Raw genomic sequence first — 23,726 nt, forward strand, 5'->3', positions numbered from 1 at the left:
ACGTTACAGGCGTACACGAACGAAGTGAGCTTCGGTGGGAGCCACGTGACACTGAGCGGTGGTACGCCGACACGAGCGTCCGCGAGGCACCAGGCGTTGCCGATGGGCCAGCTCTACGTAATCGCTTCGCCCCGTTTCGTTCATTCGCTCGACAATGGACTTTTTACGGTTTTTTGATTCCTTCCGACGCGTACCCTTTTTTTAATTCCGAGCGTATCTAGGAGTCGTATGAGACATCTTTCAGTATTTTATAATTTTCAATTTAACACCGATTTTCGCTTAAATTCCTGGGAATATTCTTATGGCTTGCTTTGGGTCCCTCTAGGCTGCGGACGAAACCCGAACGGTTGCCCTTCCTGAACACGTTTCCATGCTACACTAATTCATAACTTTACACAATCACGTGCATGTGTCAAGACTGGTACTATGACGTCACAGGCGAAGCTAACACAGTGTGACAAACACGGACAGTCGTGATATATCCGTTGTTAGCTCAAACATTGTTTGTGGATTATTAGTCTCGTAGTTACTGGCGATTCAAATCTGGCAGCACGTTCGTAAGGCAGGAGAGGTCGACAGAGGACGTTTTCAAGTCGAAACAGAGATGGGTGGAGTGGAGGCGATAGAGAGTATCTACTGAAACTTTTTTTACCGTAGACAAGTCTCGATACTTCTCTTCCGATACCCTTACGAGTACGATAATTGTCTTTGGACACTACTCGTGATTAGTGTCGGTCGTTTCCGCCGCATACTGCGTCGCTACGTGTGAAGCAGTGTGCTGCGGAGGTGCTTCAAACCGACCGGACGGGTGGTTTCGACATGGGCTGTATAGTGCTGAGGAAGCGGCACCTGAGCGGAGCTGACGCGTATTTTGTCCGCACGCGCTGCTAAGCTGCTTCAGTCAGTCAGTAACCGGCAGCCGGCGAGAGAGGAGGACCTCCGCACTCCCTGCGTAGAGGTGTGTGAGGTTTGGTGGCTGGCTGCCGGTCCGGCACGCTGGACTGGTTTTCTAGTGGCGAAGGACCTCTGCGTGTGTCAGGGAGGCGACGGCGGAATGGCTGTGTCCGCAGTCCAGCAGGTAAGTGCAGCGGTGTAAGGCCGTACAGTGCGCGTCTCGGCACGCCCGTCTCTCACTCGCGTAACAACTGCCTTCACACGTGCTACCTGTATCTGCGTTGGCGATTTCCCTGTCGCGTGTAAATGACTTTTTTTTTTTACACTTTCTTCTTATTCTTCGTACACATTTCTTGAGCCACGTCTTTCCCTTAGGTCTGCCTCTCAGCCAGAACTCGAGCATTCGTTTTTCGGTGGGCTTCTCTTCATACTAGAGCCGGTGCCCTGCCAGTTTTCCACATTTGCTTTTGTTGCAGACGCTGGCGTGTTCAGAGTTTCTTCTTGGAAGAAGCTCACGTTCCACGATGTCTTCAGTTGTGGTAGGAGTCACGCATCGCCGTCGGTGAGGCTGTGCCATCGGTCATTTTGTCCGGAAGATAGGCAAACCCGCGCCTCCTCATCAGCTCGTCCATTGTGGCCCATTCCTCCGAGTTCCGGGAGCAGTAGGCGTTGTTGCGCTGTCCTCTGAACCCGCCGTTCTCTCTCGATCTACCTAAGATCATCCTTTCCTTTACTACGCTTCCAACTTCTCCTCGGATCATTCTAAACTACGGGATACACACACTGTTTCTAGGAGTTGGAAATAATTCCTAATCTAGATCTTTTTCATTCTTGTGATGGAGAGGACGACAACCACCGGTTTACCCTAACAAGTAGCGATTGCAGTAGCTGTGTGCAACTCGTTTGAGCGTAATGCTGCGACGTAACGGAGAACCGCGGTAGCTGCGATCACTCTCCGGTTTTAACAGTGACGCTGACCTTGACGCCTGATCGGTTCCGTGTTATACCCACAGAACTGCCGAAAAGTCTCTGTCACTGAATGTCGGCGCTGTTTTCGCCTGCTAATCAGCATAGTTGGAACACAGTTTAGCCGGCCGGAGTGGCCGAGCGGTTCTAGGCGCTACAGTCTGGAACCGCGCGGCCGCTACGGTCGCAGGTTCGAATCCTGCCTCGGGCATGGATGTGTGTGATGTCCTTAGCTTAGTTAGGTTTAACTATTTCTAAGTTCTATGGGACTGATGACCTCACAAGTTAAGTCCTATAGCGCTCAGATCCATTTGAAGCATTTGAACACTTTAGGATCACTGGCAGTGTGGATGAGGCAGAGGTCGGCGGAACAAACGGACCGATGCCGTAGTCGATGACTGCGGCTTTCGCGAAGCTACTGGGGAGTCAGAAATTTAAGTCGACAGCGTCGTGAAAGTCGGCGTAAGTGAGCGCTAGTAGCGGAGGGAGCCGAGTATAAAGGTCAGTCGGTGGCTGCTGCGGCGTCAGCGGGCGGCGCTGAGCCCTGCCGGCTCGGCGTCCTGGACTCGACACTCGTGTGAGAAAAGTAACGGACTGACCTTTTTTTATTTTTTCAAACAACGATATTGTCCAAAGTGGGTACCTTTGGCAGCCATACTCCGGCGGAGCTGCTATTCCCGGTCTCGGTGGCACCAGCTGGTCAGGGCCTCTACCACGTCGCTCACATCCTTTTTAATGTTCTCCAGAGTCCCAAAATGACATCCCAATTCCTCAGACCAGGTGACTACGGGTGCTGCAAAACAACAATACTGCCTTTTGAGGTCAAACATTTCCGAGACCTAAGCGAGTGCGTGAGACGGGGTTTTGGAAAGATGCAGCATCCACTTGTCTGTAATACGTGGTCTCACTCGATTCGTCCTTTTCCTGAGCTTTTCGAGGGCATCTTTGTAGAACACTCGGTCGATAGTTTGTCCTGGAGGAACAATCTCACAACAGCGCGCACACGTTCGACTTTTGCGTCGGTTTTTTAAATTGAATAGGAATGCTTCCCATAGGCCTGTTTCAACTTTGCAGAGGTCACACTCGCGGATTCCCCAAGTTTAACACAAATATTTGAGGCTTAACGTTGCCGTAAATTCCGCTGTTCCATTTCCGTGACACACAACCAAAACTCAATGTCAGTGATGACGCTCTCAAAAATGACGTGGTGATGGCTGCACGGAGGTGAAACTCGGGCCGAGCATCTGGAAGGGGTGAGCACACCGCTGTACACAGCGTCGCCAGGTCGCTCGCAGTCTCGTCGCTTTTCTCACACACCTCGTAGACGCGACACTTCAGTTTCCGGTTTTCTGTACTTGGGCGATACGAACGTCACTGCCTGCAGGCTTTATGTGCAGACAGTTGGCGAAACCCAAATGGACACAGAGTTCACTATTGTTCGTCTCAAGCTGTCCTGTAACTTTTTTTTACAAAAATTCGTTTGTAGAAATGGCAACTTATGTTTTTGTGTCCTTCTTTAACTGTATTCTCCATGTTCCGGACGTTACTCGTACTCTTCTTCATTGCGCAGCTCTACTTCCTGTTTCCGTAACTTTGATTCATTTCATTGATGTGTACAGCTTTAGGAATCGTGTAAACATACAATGTCCCGAAATATGTGAGTAAAAAATTTGAAGAAACGCAAATCTCTGCAACTGGAAGAACAGAATAAATGCTCTGAAATTGCCTAAAATGTGCAAAATCAAATAAAGTCGCCACTTTGCCTGAAGATGGTGTAAGAAAAAGATAGAAATTTTGCTTCAACATGCCGCAGACGCTCGGATGAAAGCCCACTAACAATTCTTCGAGCATCGTTGAGGTTACGTGCTGCACACGGTTTGACATTTACTGTCTTCACCCTGACCTGTTAGTGGACGTTAGTATGCGCTATGTCGGCCCTTCCCCTTCTATGCCGCCTCGAACTCTGCTCGGGACGCCCTCACTGAGGGGTGCAGACGGGCAGCCCATTATTCCCCAGGAGACGAAACCAGGGAAGGCGGTGGTGTCTTACGCTGGCTTCTCGAGTGAAGTTGACAGTCTAACTGATCCTGAAGGCCATCCGTTGGGTTGAGATCGGGACTCTGGGCAGGCCAGTCCACTTCAGCAGTGGTTACTGACCGCAAACCATCGCCTCGCAGATGGTGCTTTATGACAGGGTGCGTTGTCCTGCTGATAGCCGCTCTCTCTGAGTTATACAGTACTGTAAAACGTGTTCATATCCTCCCGCATTTAGGATTTCCTTAAGCGGAATAAAGGGACCACAGCCTGACTGCGAAGAACACACCTTACCGTAACAGCGCCTCCGTGATGGCAGGCAGGTAACGCCCTCCAGGCACTCGTCAAACCCAGACCCCCTCCATCGGATTGCCACGGGGAACAGCACGATTCGTCACTCCAACTCAGGCGTTTGTTAGCATTTGGGAACTCGAGCGAGATTTCTTCCGCCTAATTCATACGACTTTTTTCAAGCACCCTCTTCAACGGTAGACGGTCCCTCTCCGTCAGTAGGTGAGACGGGGGTCGGAACAGTTGCCGGGCTAAACGGCTGTTCGCAGGTACGGGCAGTTGAGCACAGGTGCTCGTGCGAGCGGCTGCGTATCGCTTCAGGGTGGCTCGCTGACGCGTCTCGTGGCAAATTTATTTTTAAGACCTGTATTAATGAGAACTGACAATGAAGTTCAACAGAATGACTACTGACAGTCAAATTTAACATCGCTTTTAATATTTTGATGTTGCTAGGAACGGCTGAATGAGAAACATGCTACTTCTTGAGATGGTTGCAGCCTTAGGATGCTGCCCTTTGAGGGCGAAATTCAAATTGACAAATTTACGTTTCATTACCCTTTTATTTAAACATTAGACACAAAAACACAGAAGATCAATGAGTATCACTAATGCTTTTCACTAAAGGACCAATGTCTGATACCACTTTTCGTTTAATGCTAATTCGAAGACGAGCTCTGAAGCTGAAGTCTGCGTCTGTGGGTGGATTTGGTTCTCTTCACTGCGAAAAATAAGCAGCGCCTACTTGTAATCGTAGCTGCAGACTTGTTAAGTCGTGAAAATTTACACTGAACAAACGGAAGTCTACGAGACTAATTTCTCTGATCACGCAAACTTCACACAGTTGGTGTAAAAGTTCTAATTGTACCCGAGTTTCCACACTGGCGACACGCTCTGGAAACCAGTGAGACTGCACAACCCTCTGCAAGCTGAAAAGATTTATGGTAACTTGAACTAACTACAGGTACTGTTGGAAACAGAAATGTGTTTTCATATCGAAAAAGATGGGAAAATTATTGAGACGTTTGTTTCCGTTTATTTCTCTGCTCCCTTCTGATGAATACCTTCTTAAGTCATATCGCTTACAAGCGTTTTTTCGTGTCCAAAGTTTTTGAAGCACTTTAGTGGAACACGAAGTGTATCAAGAGACTATCACATACAATAAACAAACATATAGACTACGTATGCTGCAGTGATACTTTGACGTTGATGTGTCTGACCATTTTGAATTTCTTAGCCCGACCATCATGCTACTTTTCAACCCTTTCAAAAGAGCTTCTCTTCATTTTAAGGGGAAAGGTCACACTAAAACTTCAATTAAAAAAAATCGCTAGTTCACATCTTTAGAGTGTTTGTATAATGTTAGATCACAAAACGACGTGGCTGTATTCGAATTACAAGTACGTCTAAGAGATGTTTGAAACACGGATTGCATAAAGGGCTGTGGCACACCTACAGATACCAAAAATAATTTTTCATTTCTATCACGAAGAGAACCATCTTCACTCCGAACTTGGCATACACTCAGACTGGGAAAAACAAGTTACAAGATTTCCAGGAAAACTGAAGCGAAACAATAGGCAGCCAGTTGTTGGAAATCGGTTGCTTTGCTTGTTGACCGCGTAAATATAAATTTAGGCAATACAATGAAGTCCTGTTCATTACAACCAAGAAGCCCCGAGGAAACAGGCAGTGGCTTACGGTCAGATATCCCTACCACCGCACCTCCGCAAGAAGACTGAGAGTAGGTTTTTATTTTGAAAATTCGAGAAAGACTACCCTGATCTTCAGATTACAGGAAGCAGTACCATGCAAGGAGGAAGAGAAAATATTATGGTGCCGGTGAATTTAATAGGTATACCGGCGATAGACAAAATAATCTCAACATCTGTACTAACTTAGGAATGGTTTATTAATAAGAGGCTGGACCCCCATTTCCTCCTTAATACAGCTGTGATTCTTCTTGGAATACTGGCATATAATGATTGTACAGTCTCCAGTGGAATGTTATGCCACTCTTCGATCAGAACGTCTAACTCCTGTACTGACTAGGGTGACGGAAATCTGCTCCGAAGTCCGCCCTCCGATACCACCCACAAGGGTTCGATAACACGTAGAGTCCGGGGACCGTGTTGGCCAGGGAAGGCGCTGCAGTTAAGTTGCATTGGTTCTGTCTTGGCTGTCTGAATGGGTGCATTATCGTCCTGAAATATGGCATCATTGTTGGGGAAGAACATTTGAATCATGTGGTTCACCTGTTCACCTAAAATGTTCACACTGTCGTTGGCTGTAACAGGGGCTTTGAGAGTAATGATGGGACCAGCAGAATACCATGATATGGCTGCCCACTCCATCACAGTTCCACCTCCGTGCTCAACCATTGGAACCAAGCAAGCAGGATTCTAGCCTTCTTTTGGTGTTCTCCAGATGTAAATCTGGCCCGTTGTTGGAAATAACGAAAACGTTGACTCATTGGAGAATATGACGTTTCATCAGCGATCAGTCGTTCAGGATTTACGCTCTTGACACCGTGTTTTAGGCCCCCCCCCTCCTCGTCGCCGCCGGGGGTCCACAACTCTTTTGTGTATACGTGCGTGGCGAGCACGGGACCCCGAGCTAGTGCAGCTTTCTTCCCTTTCCAGGCTGCATTTCTTCCCTTTCCACATCCCTCCCTGTCACCGATCCTCCCCCGCGCCCCTTCCCTTCCCCTACTTTGGAAGTATGTTTTGCGTCTACGTCCGGAGACTGACGCTTGTGAATGTAAGACGCGGTTTCTCTTCTTTTATCTCTAACGGAGAGTCTCTGTCTTTATTTTCTCCCTCTCTTTTCCTTCATTCTTTTTACCGTCTTCTCCACTACGGCGTTTGAGAATTTTTCTCTTCTTTCCTTTTTTTTTGTTCCTCCCTTTCCCTTTTCTTTCCTCCCTGTGCGTGTCTGAAGGCCGACACACGCGTTTCCACGCGTAGCCGGTCACGGGGTAACGCGTAATTCCCCGCGCGCTGGGTAGACAAGTAGGACACTTACGTACCCCCTGGTAAAGGCCAGGCCCAGGGAGTGGTGATTATCCGAGCTGGTAGCTTCCGAACGTGCCGATTGGTCCCTCCGTCCGTTTCTCGGGAATTGTGTGACCTGAGGTGTAGACAATCACCTAAGGCGGGAGTGCCCTCAGAGAGGGCCCCTACAAGGAAGGAGCGTTACATTGGAGGCGCCGGTAATCATGGGGGATACTTTCGCAGTGGTTTCGTATACTTCTGCAACTTCAGCCTACAAGGAAAAGCTAGGTGAGTCTCAGTCACGGACGATTCTTCAATCAGTGCCAAAGTTCCCAGTTGTTCCTCGCTCTGACGAAGGTCAAGACTTCTCCACAGTCAACCCTTTCATTATTCAGAAAGGTTCTCGACGCAATTGCAGGTTCTAAAGTCTTGTTCTTGGTTACGAAATGGCACCTTGTTAGAAACAGACAGTGCCCTCCAGGCACATAAATTGCTGCGAACTATACTGTACACACATTCCCTGCCCGGGTGGAAAATTCATCGTGTGTGGTGGTTTGTACAAGATCAGGTGACGGATTATCCAATGAGGACATTCAAAACTCCCTGTCTTACCAGGAAGTAACGGCCGTACTTCGAGTAATGTAAAGGGTTGAAAAGGAGTTGGTACCGACTCGCACTCTCTCCTTGACGTTTGACAGAGTTCAACTTCCATCGAACATTAAAGTGGGATATGAGATAATTTCAGTTCGCCCTTACATCCCCAACCCTAAGCGTTGCTATCGGTATCAGCGGATTAATCATACCAGCCAGTCGTGTTCCAATCTGGCCAAATGCGTAACCTGTGGCAGGGATGCCCATGTGGCTGATCATCCACCACACTGTTTCGTCGAGATTGCCCTGTTTTTAAAGATGAACGAGTTATTCAGGAAATACGAGTGAAGGAAAAGGTGTCTACCTTTGCTGTTCATAAGTTATTCGCCAGTAGAAAGCGCAATGTGCTGCCAGAGGGTAAATATAGCACTGTCCTCGCCTCTCCTTGACCTACTAAGGAGGTAGCCTCGGAGAGTTGCGATCTCACCTTTACCGCCACGGTCTTCAGATCGACCAGCCCAAAGATCGTCCGTTCAACCTCCACACCATCATCCGCTCACTGTAAGGCTCAACCTTCATCAGCTCCTACTAAATCACGGGCCCCCAAATCGGACGCCCGGATTTCCAAAAAAGAGCCTACTCACGAATATTTTCTACGTACCCAGACCTCACAACCATCGACTCGTTCCTCATCTCAACGTTCTGCTTGCAAGAAGGCTCATAAGAAACACAGCTCCTCTCCTTCTCCGCCACGGTGTGTCTCTTCTACAGCGCCACACAGCGGTAACCGCACTCGGCCATCTTCCGTGTCGCCGAGACGCACCGCAGGCGGTCGACCAACCAGCCGATCACTGGTGGCAGGAGCTGCCCCCGAACAACCTACGTGGTCAGGATCTTCTGCCTGGGGATGAATGCCATTCCACGCCGTCGGCTACTGACTCTCAGCGGTCGCTGAGTTAATGGCAACCGTGGTGAGATTTTTCCCTTTTTCCTCCACCCTATGTCAATTATCCATTGGAAATCCGCGGAAGTCGCTTCAGCCAGATGAACTGTAGATCCTCTTACGATCTTATTCCCCGGCCATCCTCTGTCTTCGGGAAACAAAGCTACATCCCCATGATCGCTTTGTCTTCCCTCATTTCCAATCAGTCCGATTTGATCGCCCCTCTGTTGCTGGCTTTCTGGCACATGGGGGACTTATGATTCTTCTCCATGATACTATCCATTATCACCAATCCATTTACACAGTTCCTTCCAAGCTGCCGCTGCCCTTTTTTCCCTGTCTGGATTCACCTTTTCTCTTTGTATTATACACGTTCCATTGTCCACACAAGTGGCAAGAGCCGATCTTCATCTCCTTGGTCAGCTTCCACCCCCATATTTGCTGGTTGGGGACTTCAAACCACCCCATTTGGGGATCTCCGCGTCCTTGTCAGAGAAGCTCACTGTTGATTGACTTCTTCCACCAAGCGGATCTTGTTTGCCTCAAGACTGGGGAACCTACGTTTTTGGCTGCCTCCATATTAACCGACTCTCATTTGGACCTTTCGGTCGGTACTGTTCGGCTAGCTCGGCGCTTTAAATAGTTCGCTCTTGCTAATACACACTCGAGTGACCATTTTCCATGTGTCCTTCGATTACAACTACCATCTATGCTCCCAAGACGCTGGAAATTTTCCCAAGCTTTTCTCCTCTCTAGCAACATTTGATGACGGTCAATTTCCTAGCATCGGTGATCAGGTCACTCACGTTACGGAAGTTACTCTTACAGCTGCGGAACGTCCAATACCTCATACATCCGCTTTGCCCCGGTGCCCCCCAGTTCCTTGGTGGGACGAGGCGTGCCGTGACGTAATACGCGAGCGGAGACGTGCTCTTCGCGTTTTCCGCCACCATCGTACGTTGGCCAGCTGTATGCGCTATAAGCAGTTACGTGCAGGTTGCCTTCAAATACGCGACAGCAAGAAGGCAAGCTGGGATTTCTTTACCAGCACCTTTAACACCTTCCCTTGCTCATTTGTAGTTTAGAGTCGAATTCGACGGTTATCCGGCACGTCTATTTCCTCCCCGATCTCTGGGCTAACTGTCGCGCAAGATACCTCAGCGGACCCAGTCGCAATTTCTAACTCATTGGGTCAACACTTTGCTGAGATTTCGAACTCTTCAAATTACCCAACAGCCTTTCACCCGAAGAAACGAGCAGCGGAAGTGCGACCTCTTGCTTTGTCCTCTCAAAATCGCGAAAGCTATAATACCGTTTTTTCTATGCGGGAACTCCAAAACACACACTCTCTTCCTCTCGCTCTTCCGCCCAGGACCGGATGGCATCCACGTCCAAGTGTTGCTATGTTTATCATGAGTAACCTCCTTCACTTTAAAATCGAATTTGGACCGACAGTACCTTTCTCAGAAGATGGAGGGGAGCTGTCGTCATTCCTGTTCCGAAACCTGGGAAGGACAAACATCTCCCCTCTAGCTATCGCCCAATCTCTCTCGGGAGTAGTGTATGTAAGGTTTTGGAGCGTATGGTAAATTGCCGTTTAGGCTGATGGCTGGAGTCCCGAAACCTTTTAACCACTGCCCAATGCGGTTTCCGAAAGCATCGTTCCGCAGTTGACCATCTTGTTGCTCTCTCCACTTATATCACGAACAATTTTCTCAGGAAACGCCAAACGGTAACAATATTTTTTTTGTTTCGAGAGGGCATGAGATACCTTTTGGAGAACAGGCATCCTCCGCACACTGTTCTCTTGGGGCTTTCGAGATCGACTACACCTCTTCATCCATAAATTTATGGCAGAGCGCACATTTAAGGTGCGGGTGAACAATACTGTATCCCGCACTTTCTCCAAAAAAAAAAAAAAAAAAAAAAAAAACACGGGGTGCTCCAGGGCTCCGTGCTAAGTGTTGTACTGTTTGCCATTGCCATAAATCCAATTATGGATTGTTTCCTTCCCGATGTCTCAGGCTGCCTCCTTGTCGACGATTTTGCGATCTGCTACAGCTCTCAACGGACCAGCCTTCTTGAACGACGTCTTCAACGATGTCTCGATCGCCCCCACTCACGGAACATCGAAACCGGCTTGCAATTTTCTCCCAGGAAGGCCGTCCGTGTAAATGTTTGGCGTCTTACAGTTTTGTACCCGCCTTCCCTACATGTAGACCCTCTTTGACCTTCCGTTCGCGGACGTCGCCAAATGCTTGGGACTTAAGTTTGGCAAAAAAACGGTACTGGACTTCCCACATTTCCTATCTTTCGGCTCGCTATCTGCGATCCCTCAACACCCTCCGTGTTCTGAGTGATACCTCCTGGGGAGCGGACCGAGTGGTCCTCTTCCGCCTGTAACGCGCATTAGTGCGCTCGAAATTGGACTATGGGAGCATAGTTTACTCATCTGCTCGGCCGTCTATTCTTCGACCTCTAGACTCTGTCTACCACCGTGGATTGCGTTTAGTGTCTGGATCTCTTTACACTAGCTCCTTGGACAGCCTTCACGCCGAGACTGCTGAACCTCCGCTGTCCAATCAGCGAGCTGTCCTTCTCAGTCGTTCCGCTAGTCATGTCTTCCATGCCTGCTCATCCGACACAAGGCCATTTTTTCGACGCCTCCTTGGATTTAGGGTATGCAGGGAGCCCTTCCTCTTTACTACCACAGGGAGTCCGCTTCCGGCAACTGTTACATTCCCTTTTTCTTTCAGTTTCCCCCGGACCTGCCTCCTCTGTGACCTTTGTCAGCTTCCCAAGGATAGTAACCCCCCCCCCCCCCCCTACAGTTTATCGTCAGGCATTTGCTGCTCTATGCGCACAAGCGGCGATCCTCCCCCACTCTGTCCCCACGGCTCTCGACTGTGGACGCTGAGACACCTTTTACTTGAGTGCCCCTATTTTACTAGGCTACGCGCCCGCCGACAGCTGTCGCCTGATGTATCTTCCATTTTAGCACGTGACGCACCCTCAGCCGATCGCGTCCTTGAGTTTGTCAGTGTTAGTGAGATGACATCGGTCATTTGAAGCTCTTTTCGGGGAAAACAACCTCCCTGCAATAGTAATTGTCTAAAATTTCCTTCCATTTTTAGTTTCCTTCCGTCTTGAGTTTTGCTCCCATTGCTGCTGATTTAAATTTCGGTTTTTTACTCTTCACTAAGCCACAGAATGGGCGCTTATGACCGTCGCAGTTTTGCGCCCTAAAACCATAATAATACAAAACCATGTTTTACGCTTTTTTGCGTTGGTTGCAGTCACTAATGGTTTCGGTGTAGCAGCTCGACCACGAATATTCGATGTATGGAGTTCTCAACGGACAGTGTCGACAGATACGGGGTCTCGAAGGTGGCTATTGAGCTCTGGAGTCACTTTAGCCGCCGTAGTTTTGTGTTGTTGTGACACAATTGGTGTTAGCGTATGACGATCTCTGTCATTTAGTTTTGATTTGCGCCCACTATTACGTTTACACGACGATGTCTTCCCATGTTTTGTGTAGTCTGTTATGGCTGTTTAAACAGTTGCTCTTGAAACATTCAGCAAGTTGGCTGTCTCGGTTACTGATGCTCCCACAATATCTCTTTGGAACTCTGTTATGTCTTTCATTGCACGTCGACCTCGGCCTCTGAATGCAAATACCAAGTGTGCTCTGCTCGTAAACAACCTGCACTGGTGAGTAGTCCGTACTGAACTCGCACTATGCCATTACTGCCACAGTTGACATTATTTTGCCTATCGCCTGTGTGTCTTGTAGTAACATTAATTTTTTGATAAAATGTTATAATCCGTCATAAATTTGTTATTCTAAGCTCATTGCCAAGTTTTTGTCATAAATATTAACCAGTCTGAATGAAATTTTTGTTGGAAGTAGTCTTGATGTGTTTGCATACTTCTGTGGATTAATACATAGAATCATTGAACTGTGCTTTGTCAATGTACCTACGAAATCAGGCATGTGAAAAACGTGCTGTGAATACGAAACGTTGGTTTTCAAGACTACGATTAAAATCATATTAAAAATTCAAAACTCGAAAACCAGTGAAGTTACGGACTTCAAAACTTGGGTATTGCTACGTCTTTACATAGTACATACGATTTTAAAATTTGGTTGCTTTTCGCAAAATAGAAAAAAAGTTATATTTTTGGGTGGAGTTTCCACGTATCACTGCGCCATAAATGCCGTATGTTCGTATGCGAGGCTACGGTGAACGTATTCGTGTTCTTTCCTCTGAAGGGAGCACGTTGTCGGCACTTCTGCGCAGCGTAACGCCTGGTTATTACGGGTTTATGTTGTGGAACGATAGGGAGAACTTGCCACCTTATTTTAGTGTCAGACTTATCAGAGTTAATTCTGGACGGAAAATAAGCGCTGTACTTTCGTAAATAACAGTTCGTTTAACCGAGACAAGCGAGTTGTTCGGAGTCAGCGGTGATTCTAGAACAACTCGAACATCCGAGTTGGCAGTCAGCTATCCCCGTGTAGTCGGGTACAGTGAAGCGCGGCCGATGACTCCAACTAGATGCACCTGTGTTGCTTACGGGCCCGTGGGATGGCGGAACAACTGATCAGGAGCAAAACTGGAGCACGGAGGAAAGCGGACGCCGCAACGCTCGGCCGTCTATGAGCAACTCTGTAGCCTACGCGCGTGCATTTAAACTGCTGCAGGCGTCGGCCGTCGGACCGACATTACGTGCGCGCCTCGTTTCGCGTGAGACAAAAAATGGCTCTGAGCACTATGGGACTTAACATCTGTGGTCATCAGTCCCCTAGAACTTAGAACTAATTAAACCTGACTAACCTAAGGACATCACACACATCCATGCCCGAGGCAGGATTCGAACCTGCGACCGTAGCAGTCGGGCGGTTCCGGACTGAGCGCCTAGAACCGCTAGACGCGCGTGAGACAGTGGCCGACTAGCGCCGAGTGAACCACGGAGGGGCACGACTGCGCGACCCCGGCCCCTCCGTCTCGCGTCGTCCTCCCTCACCGTCACCGCACTCACTTCATTGATTTGGGGGGAAGGGGACCAAACGGCGAGGTCGTCGGTCCCATGGGATTACGGAAGAATGGTGAAGCAAGTCGGCCGTGTCCTTTGAAAGGAACCATCGAGGCGTTTGCCTTAACCGATTTAGAGACATCACGGAAAACCTAGATCAGGATGGCCGAACGCGGGTTTGAACCGTCGTCCTCCCGAATGCGAGTCCAGTGCGCGCCCCCAGCTGGGCTAGTGCTACGGACGCCATACCGCTTTTGCGGACGCGACCCCCACCAGCTACATGTCCCACAGAACTTCTGAACGATTCTTTTAACGAGATAATGTGGAAAGAGTCAGTTTACAGGATGTGTGTACATGTCTAGATTTAAAATTTTATTCCTACTCACGCAACTACACTTTGAATTTTTTTTATTTTTTCTTCTCTACTGCCTACCAGCTTTTAAACAGAAATTCGTCAGTGGAGTAGAAGGAGTTGTCCAGCAGAAATGATTTTAAATTAGATTTAAATCTTGCTTCGCTGCCTGTGAGACTGCTATTGTGCAAACGATCAAATATTTTCACTGCTGCATCTTGAACTCCTCACTGAACCACTGACAGCGTTAACAATGGATAATAAACACACACACACACACACACACACACACACACACACACACACACACACGTGTTCACAGCGGTAACGCCCCACGACGGGCCGGCCGCTTCCCGCGTGTTGCGCGCGCACCCACCGGCGAGTGACTCGCTGCGGCGCTACGTAAACCTCAGCTCAGCTCACCTCACCTCACAGTCTGCGGTAAAACACAGGTGGCAGCGCTTTTTCCAATCTCGCAACCACCTCCCTAACTCTTGTTCGTTATCGTGTTCAGCTCTTTCACGTTGTGTTTTTATCTTATAAACGGTTACAAAAGGACGTCCTTCCAGTGTCCTCTTCACAGCCTCGGCAATAGAAACAAGTCGCTGGGGGTCACGGTTCGCGAAAAGGGTGGCTGAGGCAACATAACGGTTTTGTCTTTCGCCAAAACCATCACAACAAGCACTGAGGTGACAGCAGAAGCACTGTTGCAGTGGAAATTGCACGAATCGTTTCGCCACAATTCTGGTCTTTTCTTCGGGTCGCTTCACACAAATGCCGCATAACTTCCAGGTACTATTCCTTATCGATCGCACGATCATAAGGCAGGAACTCGTGGTACACCATTTCATTGTAATCGAAGAAATCAGTGAGAAGAACCTTCACATGTCTCTGCTACTTGACTGAGAAGTAGCGGCTCCGGTCTCGTAAACTGACACACGGCCGGGCGAGCGCCGTGCTGACCACACGCCCCTCCATATCCGCATCCAGTGACGCCTTTGGTTGAGGATGGCACGGCGGCCGGTCGGTGCCGTTGGGTCTTGATGGCCTATTCGCGAGGAGTTTAGTTTAGTTCTTTGCTCTTTAGGCAGTTTCCGCTGTGACGACTGTGCCTCGCTTTCAGCGCCCACGCACGTTTAGTCACCTGTTGTAACCTTTTTTACAAACTCTCCAACGTTGTCCACTTCACTGAGCTATTCCTGAACTATGTCTAAGCGGCGTTGTTTCTGATTTAAATTCAACAATTTCGCAACAAAACGTGCTGCGAAGCGTTTCATGCGCGAAATATCTGAAAAAATGGCATGAGCCAAAGTATATGCCGACATCATCAGAAACCTCTCTGATGGTGATTCGGCGATTTTCCAGAACCATTTTCTTCACCTCTTCCGCACTGTCGGCAGTACTTGACACGCTAGGGCGTTCAGCACGGTCGTTGTCTCCGTCTTCCCGACCCTCTCTGCAACGTTTCTACTACTCGTAAGCCCTCTTCTTACTTATAGTAGTAAGAGTCAAAAGCCGCAGAACTTCATTCCACTTTTCAAGCAAAATTTAATGTTAATCCATATTTTTCGAAGGTAAAAATTCGCCAAGCACTGAAAAACGCGTATATCTCTTTCGACTGTTACAAATAAATATTCAAAAACGAAAATGCAAAGATACATTAGGAACGTGTGTACCGACAAGATTTAATTACTATTTTTTAACACGGATATATAAAAGCGGCGAAATGAAAAAATTCCCGTTACTTTTTGACCACACCTTGTACAGTGCACTATGAGTTCAAGCGTATCCGGTGACGGCTATGTAAGGCGAAACTGGCGAAGTGCAGCCGCCAGTGTAGGAGGAGGCGGCGACTGCTGTGTCGTCAGCAGAGGTGGGCTGACAGCAGAATCCGTCAGTCAGGAGGGCTCTGTCTGTCACTTCGAACGTGGACTCGTCATTGGATGTCACCTGAATAACAAACCCATCTAAAACCATTTACCCTGATGAAGCTGCTCACGTCGACTGCATGTCACCTGAGCAACAAGCCCATCAGGGGCATTACACCCTCTAGAGCTGTTGCTAATGAGGAAGCGCCGAGCACTAAAGCGAGACCAGGTACGCCTCACGGAGTTCGTGACACTATACGGAGGGCCCAGGACACTGCAGCTAGTGCACAGGAGGTTCCAGAACGGGGCACACCAGCCCGTCCGCCGCTGCCTGCGACGTATTCTGGAGAAGGCCGAAGCCCATAAAGTTTCCTATCCCCGCACCAAATCGTAGTGTGCGTGGCTTTCTCCCTGAGTTCAGTACCGCAGTGACATCTGACTGGCGAGCAGTGTTCTGTGTTTTAATGCTCAGATAAACGAATTCACCGAGACCACCAAAGAGAAGCCTTTACTGATTTACAACGGGCATCACTATATACCGGACTACACAGACAAACAAGAGGTGACTCAATGGCGCTGTGTTAACTTTAAGAAGAATAAACGCAATGGAAGACTAGCCACAAAAATAACAGTCTTAGGGAAAGCTAGCCACATTTGCATTCCAGAAGAAACAGCAAATGAAGAGGAAAACATTTTGTCAGCGTAAAGTAGCGGGCGAAAGAAACAGGCGCTACAGTTTCATCAGTTCACGTTGAAGAACTACAGCAGCTCTTCAATCGGTGCTATGACTTGATAACACCGTCACCATCATACAGAAGTGCGAAACAATAGTTACATCGAATTAGGTGAAAATGCGACTATATGGGATCTACACAAGGTCCTGCCGATTCTGCAGGAATATTTTTCCAAGAAAATGATTTACTGATGAATGATGGTAGCAATTTTTTACTTGCATATTATAACAGGGCACCAAATGACATATACTGGTGTTTATTAGCGAAAAGGGAAAAGCGCGTTCATCAAACTGTGAATCACATTTTCTGGACGGAACGTTCACGAGTTCGAGCAAGCAGTTTGGAGAATTGTTTATACTCAACGCCGACCTTAATAGTTCTTGGGAAGAAAGAAACACTTTGCTGACAAATAAAAAAGCAAGGAATATATCAACATTTTTGAAGCTATTGACACTAACGTGCCTGGATGGAACCGCGAATCTCTGACGATGGACTTGGACATTGCCATCGTCCGAGCAGCTAACAGTTTGTTTCCAGGAACAGAGATTATTGGTTGCAATTTAAGTTTTAATCAATATTTGTGGAAGCAAGTTCAGTGTTGCGGCCTCGTTCCAGCCTATAGGGAAAAAGAGGAAAACCGCTGTCATGTGTTATGTCCTAGCACACCTTCCGTGGAAATGTTGGACGATAATTGGCTGTGTATTCAGGAGCGCACGCTTGAAAACCAAAAGCTTCAGGGCTTTTATGACTATTTTTCGACCAATGACTCAGTAACGAAGAGATGTGAATCTGCACTGGAAGCCGCTGTCGCACTAATGACGTCACGGAAGGATGGAACAGAAGAATAAATCCGTTAATATCAAAAGTTCATCCGAATGTTTGACCTTTACTGAAAAATCTTCGGTAAGATGCAGAGTGGCACCACCACCAGTTTGACGGACTAATTTATAATTTTGATGGAGAAAGAAGAAAAAAGTTAGCAATGAAGACTGGCGAACGATTTTAAAGCCTTTTAAAAAAAAAACTCCAAACTGACGGAAATTTAAAATTATTTCTGACTTGTGTGGCCTACGCAAATAAGTCACAATGACGAGAAAACATCAGATTCATTTAAACAATTGTAAAGTTTGAAAATAGTTTAATGTAATCATTGGAAATGTTGTAAATAAATTTAATCTGGGACTGAAAGAGACTACCTCTTCTTGCTGATCCCTGGAAACGACACAAAGTCGGCTAAATGTCTCCTGAAATTTTTAAAATATTCCCTAACCAAGACTGACAAGAGTATCTCAAAGGCCACGCATTTTCTAAGGAATAGTCGCAGCATTCGCCTTGAGAGGTTCTTAGAATCAAAATCTGTACTGACGGACACCGAATACAAAATCTTTGCAATTGAAACGCAGGCAGATCACGTGCTATTAAGTCCATACTTCCTCACTCAGAAAACGAGCAAACCACGGTGAAACTGGTAAAGACAAAGTAAATGATCATAATAAAGAGAGTGGTCGTAGTTTTGCAACCTTTGAGCATACGTCAAAACTAATACGTCGTAGACTATAGTAGGTCCGTTGAGGGTGCGGTTGGGCGAGCAAGCGCGCTCGCGGTCAAGTGGCGGGACGGGCCACTCGCGAGGATACAGGGGCGGCGGTCTGTGTTCGAGTCCCGCATTGGCACAAACTCCTAATCTGCCGGGGAGATGTGCGTGACAGATTCTTCTGGAATGTTCGGTTCGCGGCGTGGAACGCGTGGTACACACGAGGCCAGCGTTCAATTCTGTTCGATGATAAACAAACATTTCTGCAGCGAAGGTGTGCTGTGTGTGTCTCCTCTGTTTCCCTACACAGATTCGTTGCGTTTAGTTTACGCCATATCAGCTGAAATAAAAACTGCTTACCAGCTGTTCCAAACGACGCGGAGAACCTTGGGAAGGCGGCGTTCTCGTTCCGATAACAACAACAACAACAAGTGACTACAAAATTCTGTTCAAACTGTTGCTTTGACTGGCCAATCCATGGTGCAGAACGAAGCACCAAAGAAAGGACATTTGGCTTTCGGGAGAAAGCTAAAAGGGAAGCAGCGAAAAATCTTTTTATATTTTCAGGAGGTTGCGCCCCGGAGCTCTCGTATATTTGAGAAATATCATAATGATTACCGCCTTGAACTGCTGGTGAAATACATTATCCGCACTACCAGTTTCAGTCGTCTGACCACTGTCACATTGCTATATACCAAATAGAACGATACATAAGTAACACTATAGGCTTAAACTGTACGACTCTGTTGAGTGATGTAAATGTTAACACCACCACACACGCAGTGGAATGCTGTGAATACTTTTATGTGAGTTCGTGATATTCCGTTACGTGTGTGTATGTGTGTTTTGATTGCGCCTCAAGCCACAGAGGTCGTCGTTTTATACTGATTAGTGAGGGAAAGGTGAGACAGCGGTATCCGATACAAACGTGGCTGGCCTACTGACCAGAAGCTTGCAGCGAGTGACTCCACCAACTGCCGTGCGTTTAATGCTCTGGCTGGCGAGCGCACACCTCTACTCGTGCGACTGCCACGGAGGCACGAGAAAAACTCCAGTGTCGCAAATTGTGTACCAGTGGTGTACCGAAAATGCTTACCGACCAAAACAAAGAACAAACGGTGTCAGGCGGACGAGCGGTTTTGGACGGCTGTCGGGTCTACAGAACACAGTGTGAAGCCACCCAGATAGTCGATAAGTTTGTCCTTAAAAAATAAAATTAGCTGCCACAAAACCATTGTAAAACATACCAAGCCCTCCCTGTACTCCTTATCGCGCGGATACCGCAAGGTGACAAACTCGACACCGTGCTAGAAGGTGTTGACGGTCGGTTAGACCGCTGCCGATAAAGCGGCAACCAGACACTGTTTATGTATATTTGTTTGTACCAATAGACGTTTCGGGTTTTAGCCCGTCTTCAGTTGGCGTAATACATATATTCAGTTAACATAGCGTCAAAAACGTAGACTGCAATTTGGATGCTGCAGCAATCATGTGCAGAGTAAGAACTCTGTTTAACTACTGTACTTCACGAATTGTCCATTAACAATGTATTACTCGTTGGATGCACTTGCTTTGTTTTCGGCACAAACCAGCTTAAACCAGCTTCCTTTGTGTTTTACACAAAAACAGTGTAGCATGCGCCTTTTCTCGACTGGCGTGTTTGTTTGCATCGCGAATCAACGTCTGTGCAGAGTTACGTTTTGCTTACAGTTTCTGAAAGTTCTGCTGAAGTCAGTTGGGTGTATACATTAAATATTTTTAGCTTAATGTAATACATAAAACTGCAACAAATCAATTTTTTGAATAATTATTTATTATTCCATGAGCCGGTTTTCGAACCTTTTCAGGTTCATCTTCAGGTGGTTTCTGGAAGTTGCATTATTATTTCTAGCTTAATGCTGGGTGCTGGCTCTGTGACAAGAATATATAACGCGCTTTAATGTATCGCCATGACTGTTGTTTATCTGTCGATATGGATGTAAATTTAGTTTTTTACTTAGTACGACAGTATGGGCAGCGTTTTTTCTTTAGTGTCCATCTGTCTGCTTCCCTTGTGTTGGCCAGTTGGTACAACACTTCACACACTTTTACACAATCTGTATTAATTTATACTCCAGCATATGCTATACAACTGTTGCTTGTAACAAATATCTTTACAAAAAGATATGGCATGGGCCTATTTTGCTCAGAGATGTAATTTGTTCTTGTTTACTTGTATTATAGTCTATATAATGGCAAATACTATTGTTTTGGACGGGTTTGGCTTAAGAAAGTTGTTTCTGCAGCTTGTGTCCTACATCCTCAAAGGCCCTCCCCTGTGCTGTAATTGCCTGGTCATCCGCGTACAGAAAGTGTTTTGTATGCTTAGCCATCGGTTGGTCGTTGGTGCACAAATTAAATAGGGAGGGAGCCAAAACGCTTCCAGGGGCCAGACCATTTTTCTGGTTTCTCCATCTGCTCTTTTTCCCATTGAGGACAACATAAAACTGTCTATTTTGCAATAGGGACTAGATAATCTTAACAAATTGATAGTCTGTGAGTTCCTTACAGAGCTTCTGGAGCAGCAGCCTGTGGTTAATTGTATCATAATGAAGAGCTAAGGTCGACCTGTTATCTTTTTATTTTCTTATCCTTCTTCTATGTGTTCGGTTAAGAGCAGAATTTGGCCAGTCGCATGATTTTCCAGGTCTAAAACCATCTTGTTTAGGAATAAGCTTGTTGTATGAAAATAAGTAACCCCTTTGCGCCTTGACTGTTTGATAGCGCATCATGTAAAACTGTGAAGTAAATCGGTCAAGAACTGTTAGAGATTTTTGGTAATGACGTTTCCCCTTTATTTATGTGGTACTTCATCCGAATGTTCATTAGATTATCGTGGAAACATTTCTAGGACATCAGTCAAGAATTTTTCTATGTTTTTCGTAACAACGTTTTCCCTTTATGTATTACATACATATTCATATACTATATATACAGGTTTGTCAGATACATTTTGAAAATCTTGGAACAGTGTTGCGGTGTAGGTTGTGCTGAGAAATAGTTATTAAGAAATATATATATTGCTCCCTTTCCGATTTAATTAGCATCGAAGTTGTCGAGACAGGTTGTTGCACGCAGAAATTCAAACGGCCTGCCAGACAGTGTCGTGAAACGTGACCTTCCTTTGCTTCCCTCAAACAGAAACACAACTTGCTTTTGCTCCTTCCGGAAGAGGCGCATTTTAGGTGGTAACTCACAGACCCACAGACGCCTGTGCACTGCGCCAAGTGCCCGAACCTGTGCGCGCAACAACCCGATTGGCTGTCGTCAGTGCTAATTAACCCCCTCAGACCGTCTAAAGCTGTGTACATTAAATTTTACTGACTCTTCGTTGCATCAGAAATACTTTTTCCCAGTGGAAACCTCATGCGCACACACATTTGTGAACGTTTAGTCGTTTTATTACGCACAAGTGCTACCAACTGTTGGACTTCTCTTTAGAGATATCACCAAGTCAATGTAGCAGTGCGCAGCAGCGCTTGACCGCCTTAACAAACACACAAGTGTTTGATTAGTTATATTCCACTGCATAAGTGAATAATATTATTATTATTATTTTGCATGGTAATTATTGAATAGGCAGTTTATTATAACAGTGAACATTTCAAAATTAGTTTTTGCAGTCCATGAAAAGAAACAAAGTTTACAAGGTATGTTTTGAAAACTGGTACATGCTTTTGTTTAAATCTTACATCTGAAATCATGGAAAAGTCACCTAAAAGCAGTAAAGCAGAAAGAAAACAATTCCTTTCTCGAGAAAAAATTCAAGGCTGAAAGGGTTAAATCGGAAACGACACAACGTATCGAACTTTTTTCTTAACAATTATTTCCCAGCATAACCTACCCTAAAACATCCTTACAAGCTTTTGAGGCTGTTCCTGGCCATCCTTTACGAAAGCAAACGCGCGTATTCAAATGTAACCCTCCCCACTCGCCTTTGCATAGGCCACAGCCGTATGAGGCGCGGCTCCGTGCTGCGGCGACAGAACCCGCCAGTGGTTCGGTGCCCGTGGCGTGCAGATGACTGTGCGACACTTTTTACTACAATAAAGTGTTTTATTTTCAAACCAGGGGATAGCGTGAGACTTGCCGACAGAGCTGCCCTCTATTTTAAGGGAATTTCCAACGAGTGTGATTAAATCTTTCCATGTTTTGTCAACTGTCCCAACATTTTTCCCGAGAATGTTGGCAAATGAACTTAATGTGTTGACAGGAGGACAGGATCATGTATTTTTTGTAGGTTGTCAGTCGTTCACATTTGCCTGTGCCCTTCTTTCAGCTCATCTGTCGTTTTGCGTGTATTTTAATTTGTGGTACAGAACCTTCCACCTTCTCCGTTGTCTTAAGACGTGTGAGGTAGTGTGACTGTGTGAATGAATGCGTGCGAGGTGGAAGTGAGTGCACGAGTGTCGTTTCGTAGGTTTCATCCTCAGTGTGTGCAATAATTGTAGCGATTTTATCCGCATTTGTGACTTAAGAAAATCTGTGAGGACGCTGATAGCCTTGCCGTTGAGCGCCCGTAAAGTCAAAACACCACACCACACCACACCACACACACATGAAAACACGTTTGTGTCAGAATTTCAAAGCAATCGGTAAAGAATTTTAGCAGGTTTTAGATTCTGAACAAACGAACATATATATTTTTTATTTATATAGATGTACAGCTCGCGAAGTGTAGCAGTTGAATAACATTGCTGTTTTGCGAAGGGCAGCTGCAGCATCCAATTTGCAGTCAATATTTTAGACGATGTGTCGATTGAAGATTTAAACACGTATTAAGTCAATTGGAGATCGGTGGAATTCCGAAAAGCGTATCGATACGAATAGAAATACTTGAAAAGCGGCTCGGCGGACAACGGTCTGCAGGTGACGAGTACGCCGACGAGTGGAACAAGCTGGTCGAACGAAAAGTCCGTAGGAGTGAGCGGCGGGGGAAGTGGGCTTCGTGGGAAATCAAAACCACGTGTAAAAGCCTTCTGTAGCGACAATATTTTCTGTTGTGGACGTTGGCGTATCGGGTCGCCCTGCAGTGTGTCGCGTCGGTGTTGGCGATGGCGCTAACTCGGGGTCCGCCGCACTGCCTGGGGTGTTAATTAGCAGCGCAGCACGTGTGTGTGTGTGTCTGTCTGAGACAGGCTGCGCCGCACACGTGCAAGTCTCCAGGCAGGCGCCACCCCGAGGGACAACAGTGAGGCAAACCGGACGGAACTGCGCCATGTTGTGTGCCGACTGCATGACGGTACTAGATAATGTCTCGGTCCCGGCATCCAGCTGTTAATGATCAGGTGCGAAACTACCCACCATTATAGGGGACAAACACTCGATATAGGCAGTCTTGCAGTGGCGGTCACAGGCAAGTGCTCTGCAAACTGAAATACTCCTGTCTCCACATCTTTACTTCTGCCAGTCTTCATCTCGTACCTTCTCAACTCCACATAAGTTCTTTTGAC

The 23,726-nt window shown here is 46.8% G+C and overlaps 1 protein-coding gene across 1 annotated transcript in view; it reads left to right on the plus strand.

Moving 5' to 3' along the window:
- Positions 1–1,039: 1,039 nt before the first annotated feature.
- Positions 1,040–23,726, plus strand: part of LOC126210436 (alpha-(1,6)-fucosyltransferase) — a 190,040-nt gene continuing 167,353 nt past the window's right edge. Inside the window, exon 1 of the mRNA XM_049939671.1 lies at positions 1,040–1,078. Coding sequence (XP_049795628.1) covers positions 1,055–1,078 — 24 coding nt within the window. The 5' untranslated portion in view covers positions 1,040–1,054. The remainder of the gene's footprint in view (positions 1,079–23,726) is intronic.

The sequence above is a fragment of the Schistocerca nitens genome, chromosome 10 (assembly GCF_023898315.1).
Source record: "Schistocerca nitens isolate TAMUIC-IGC-003100 chromosome 10, iqSchNite1.1, whole genome shotgun sequence".
Lineage (NCBI taxonomy): Eukaryota > Metazoa > Arthropoda > Insecta > Orthoptera > Acrididae > Schistocerca > Schistocerca nitens.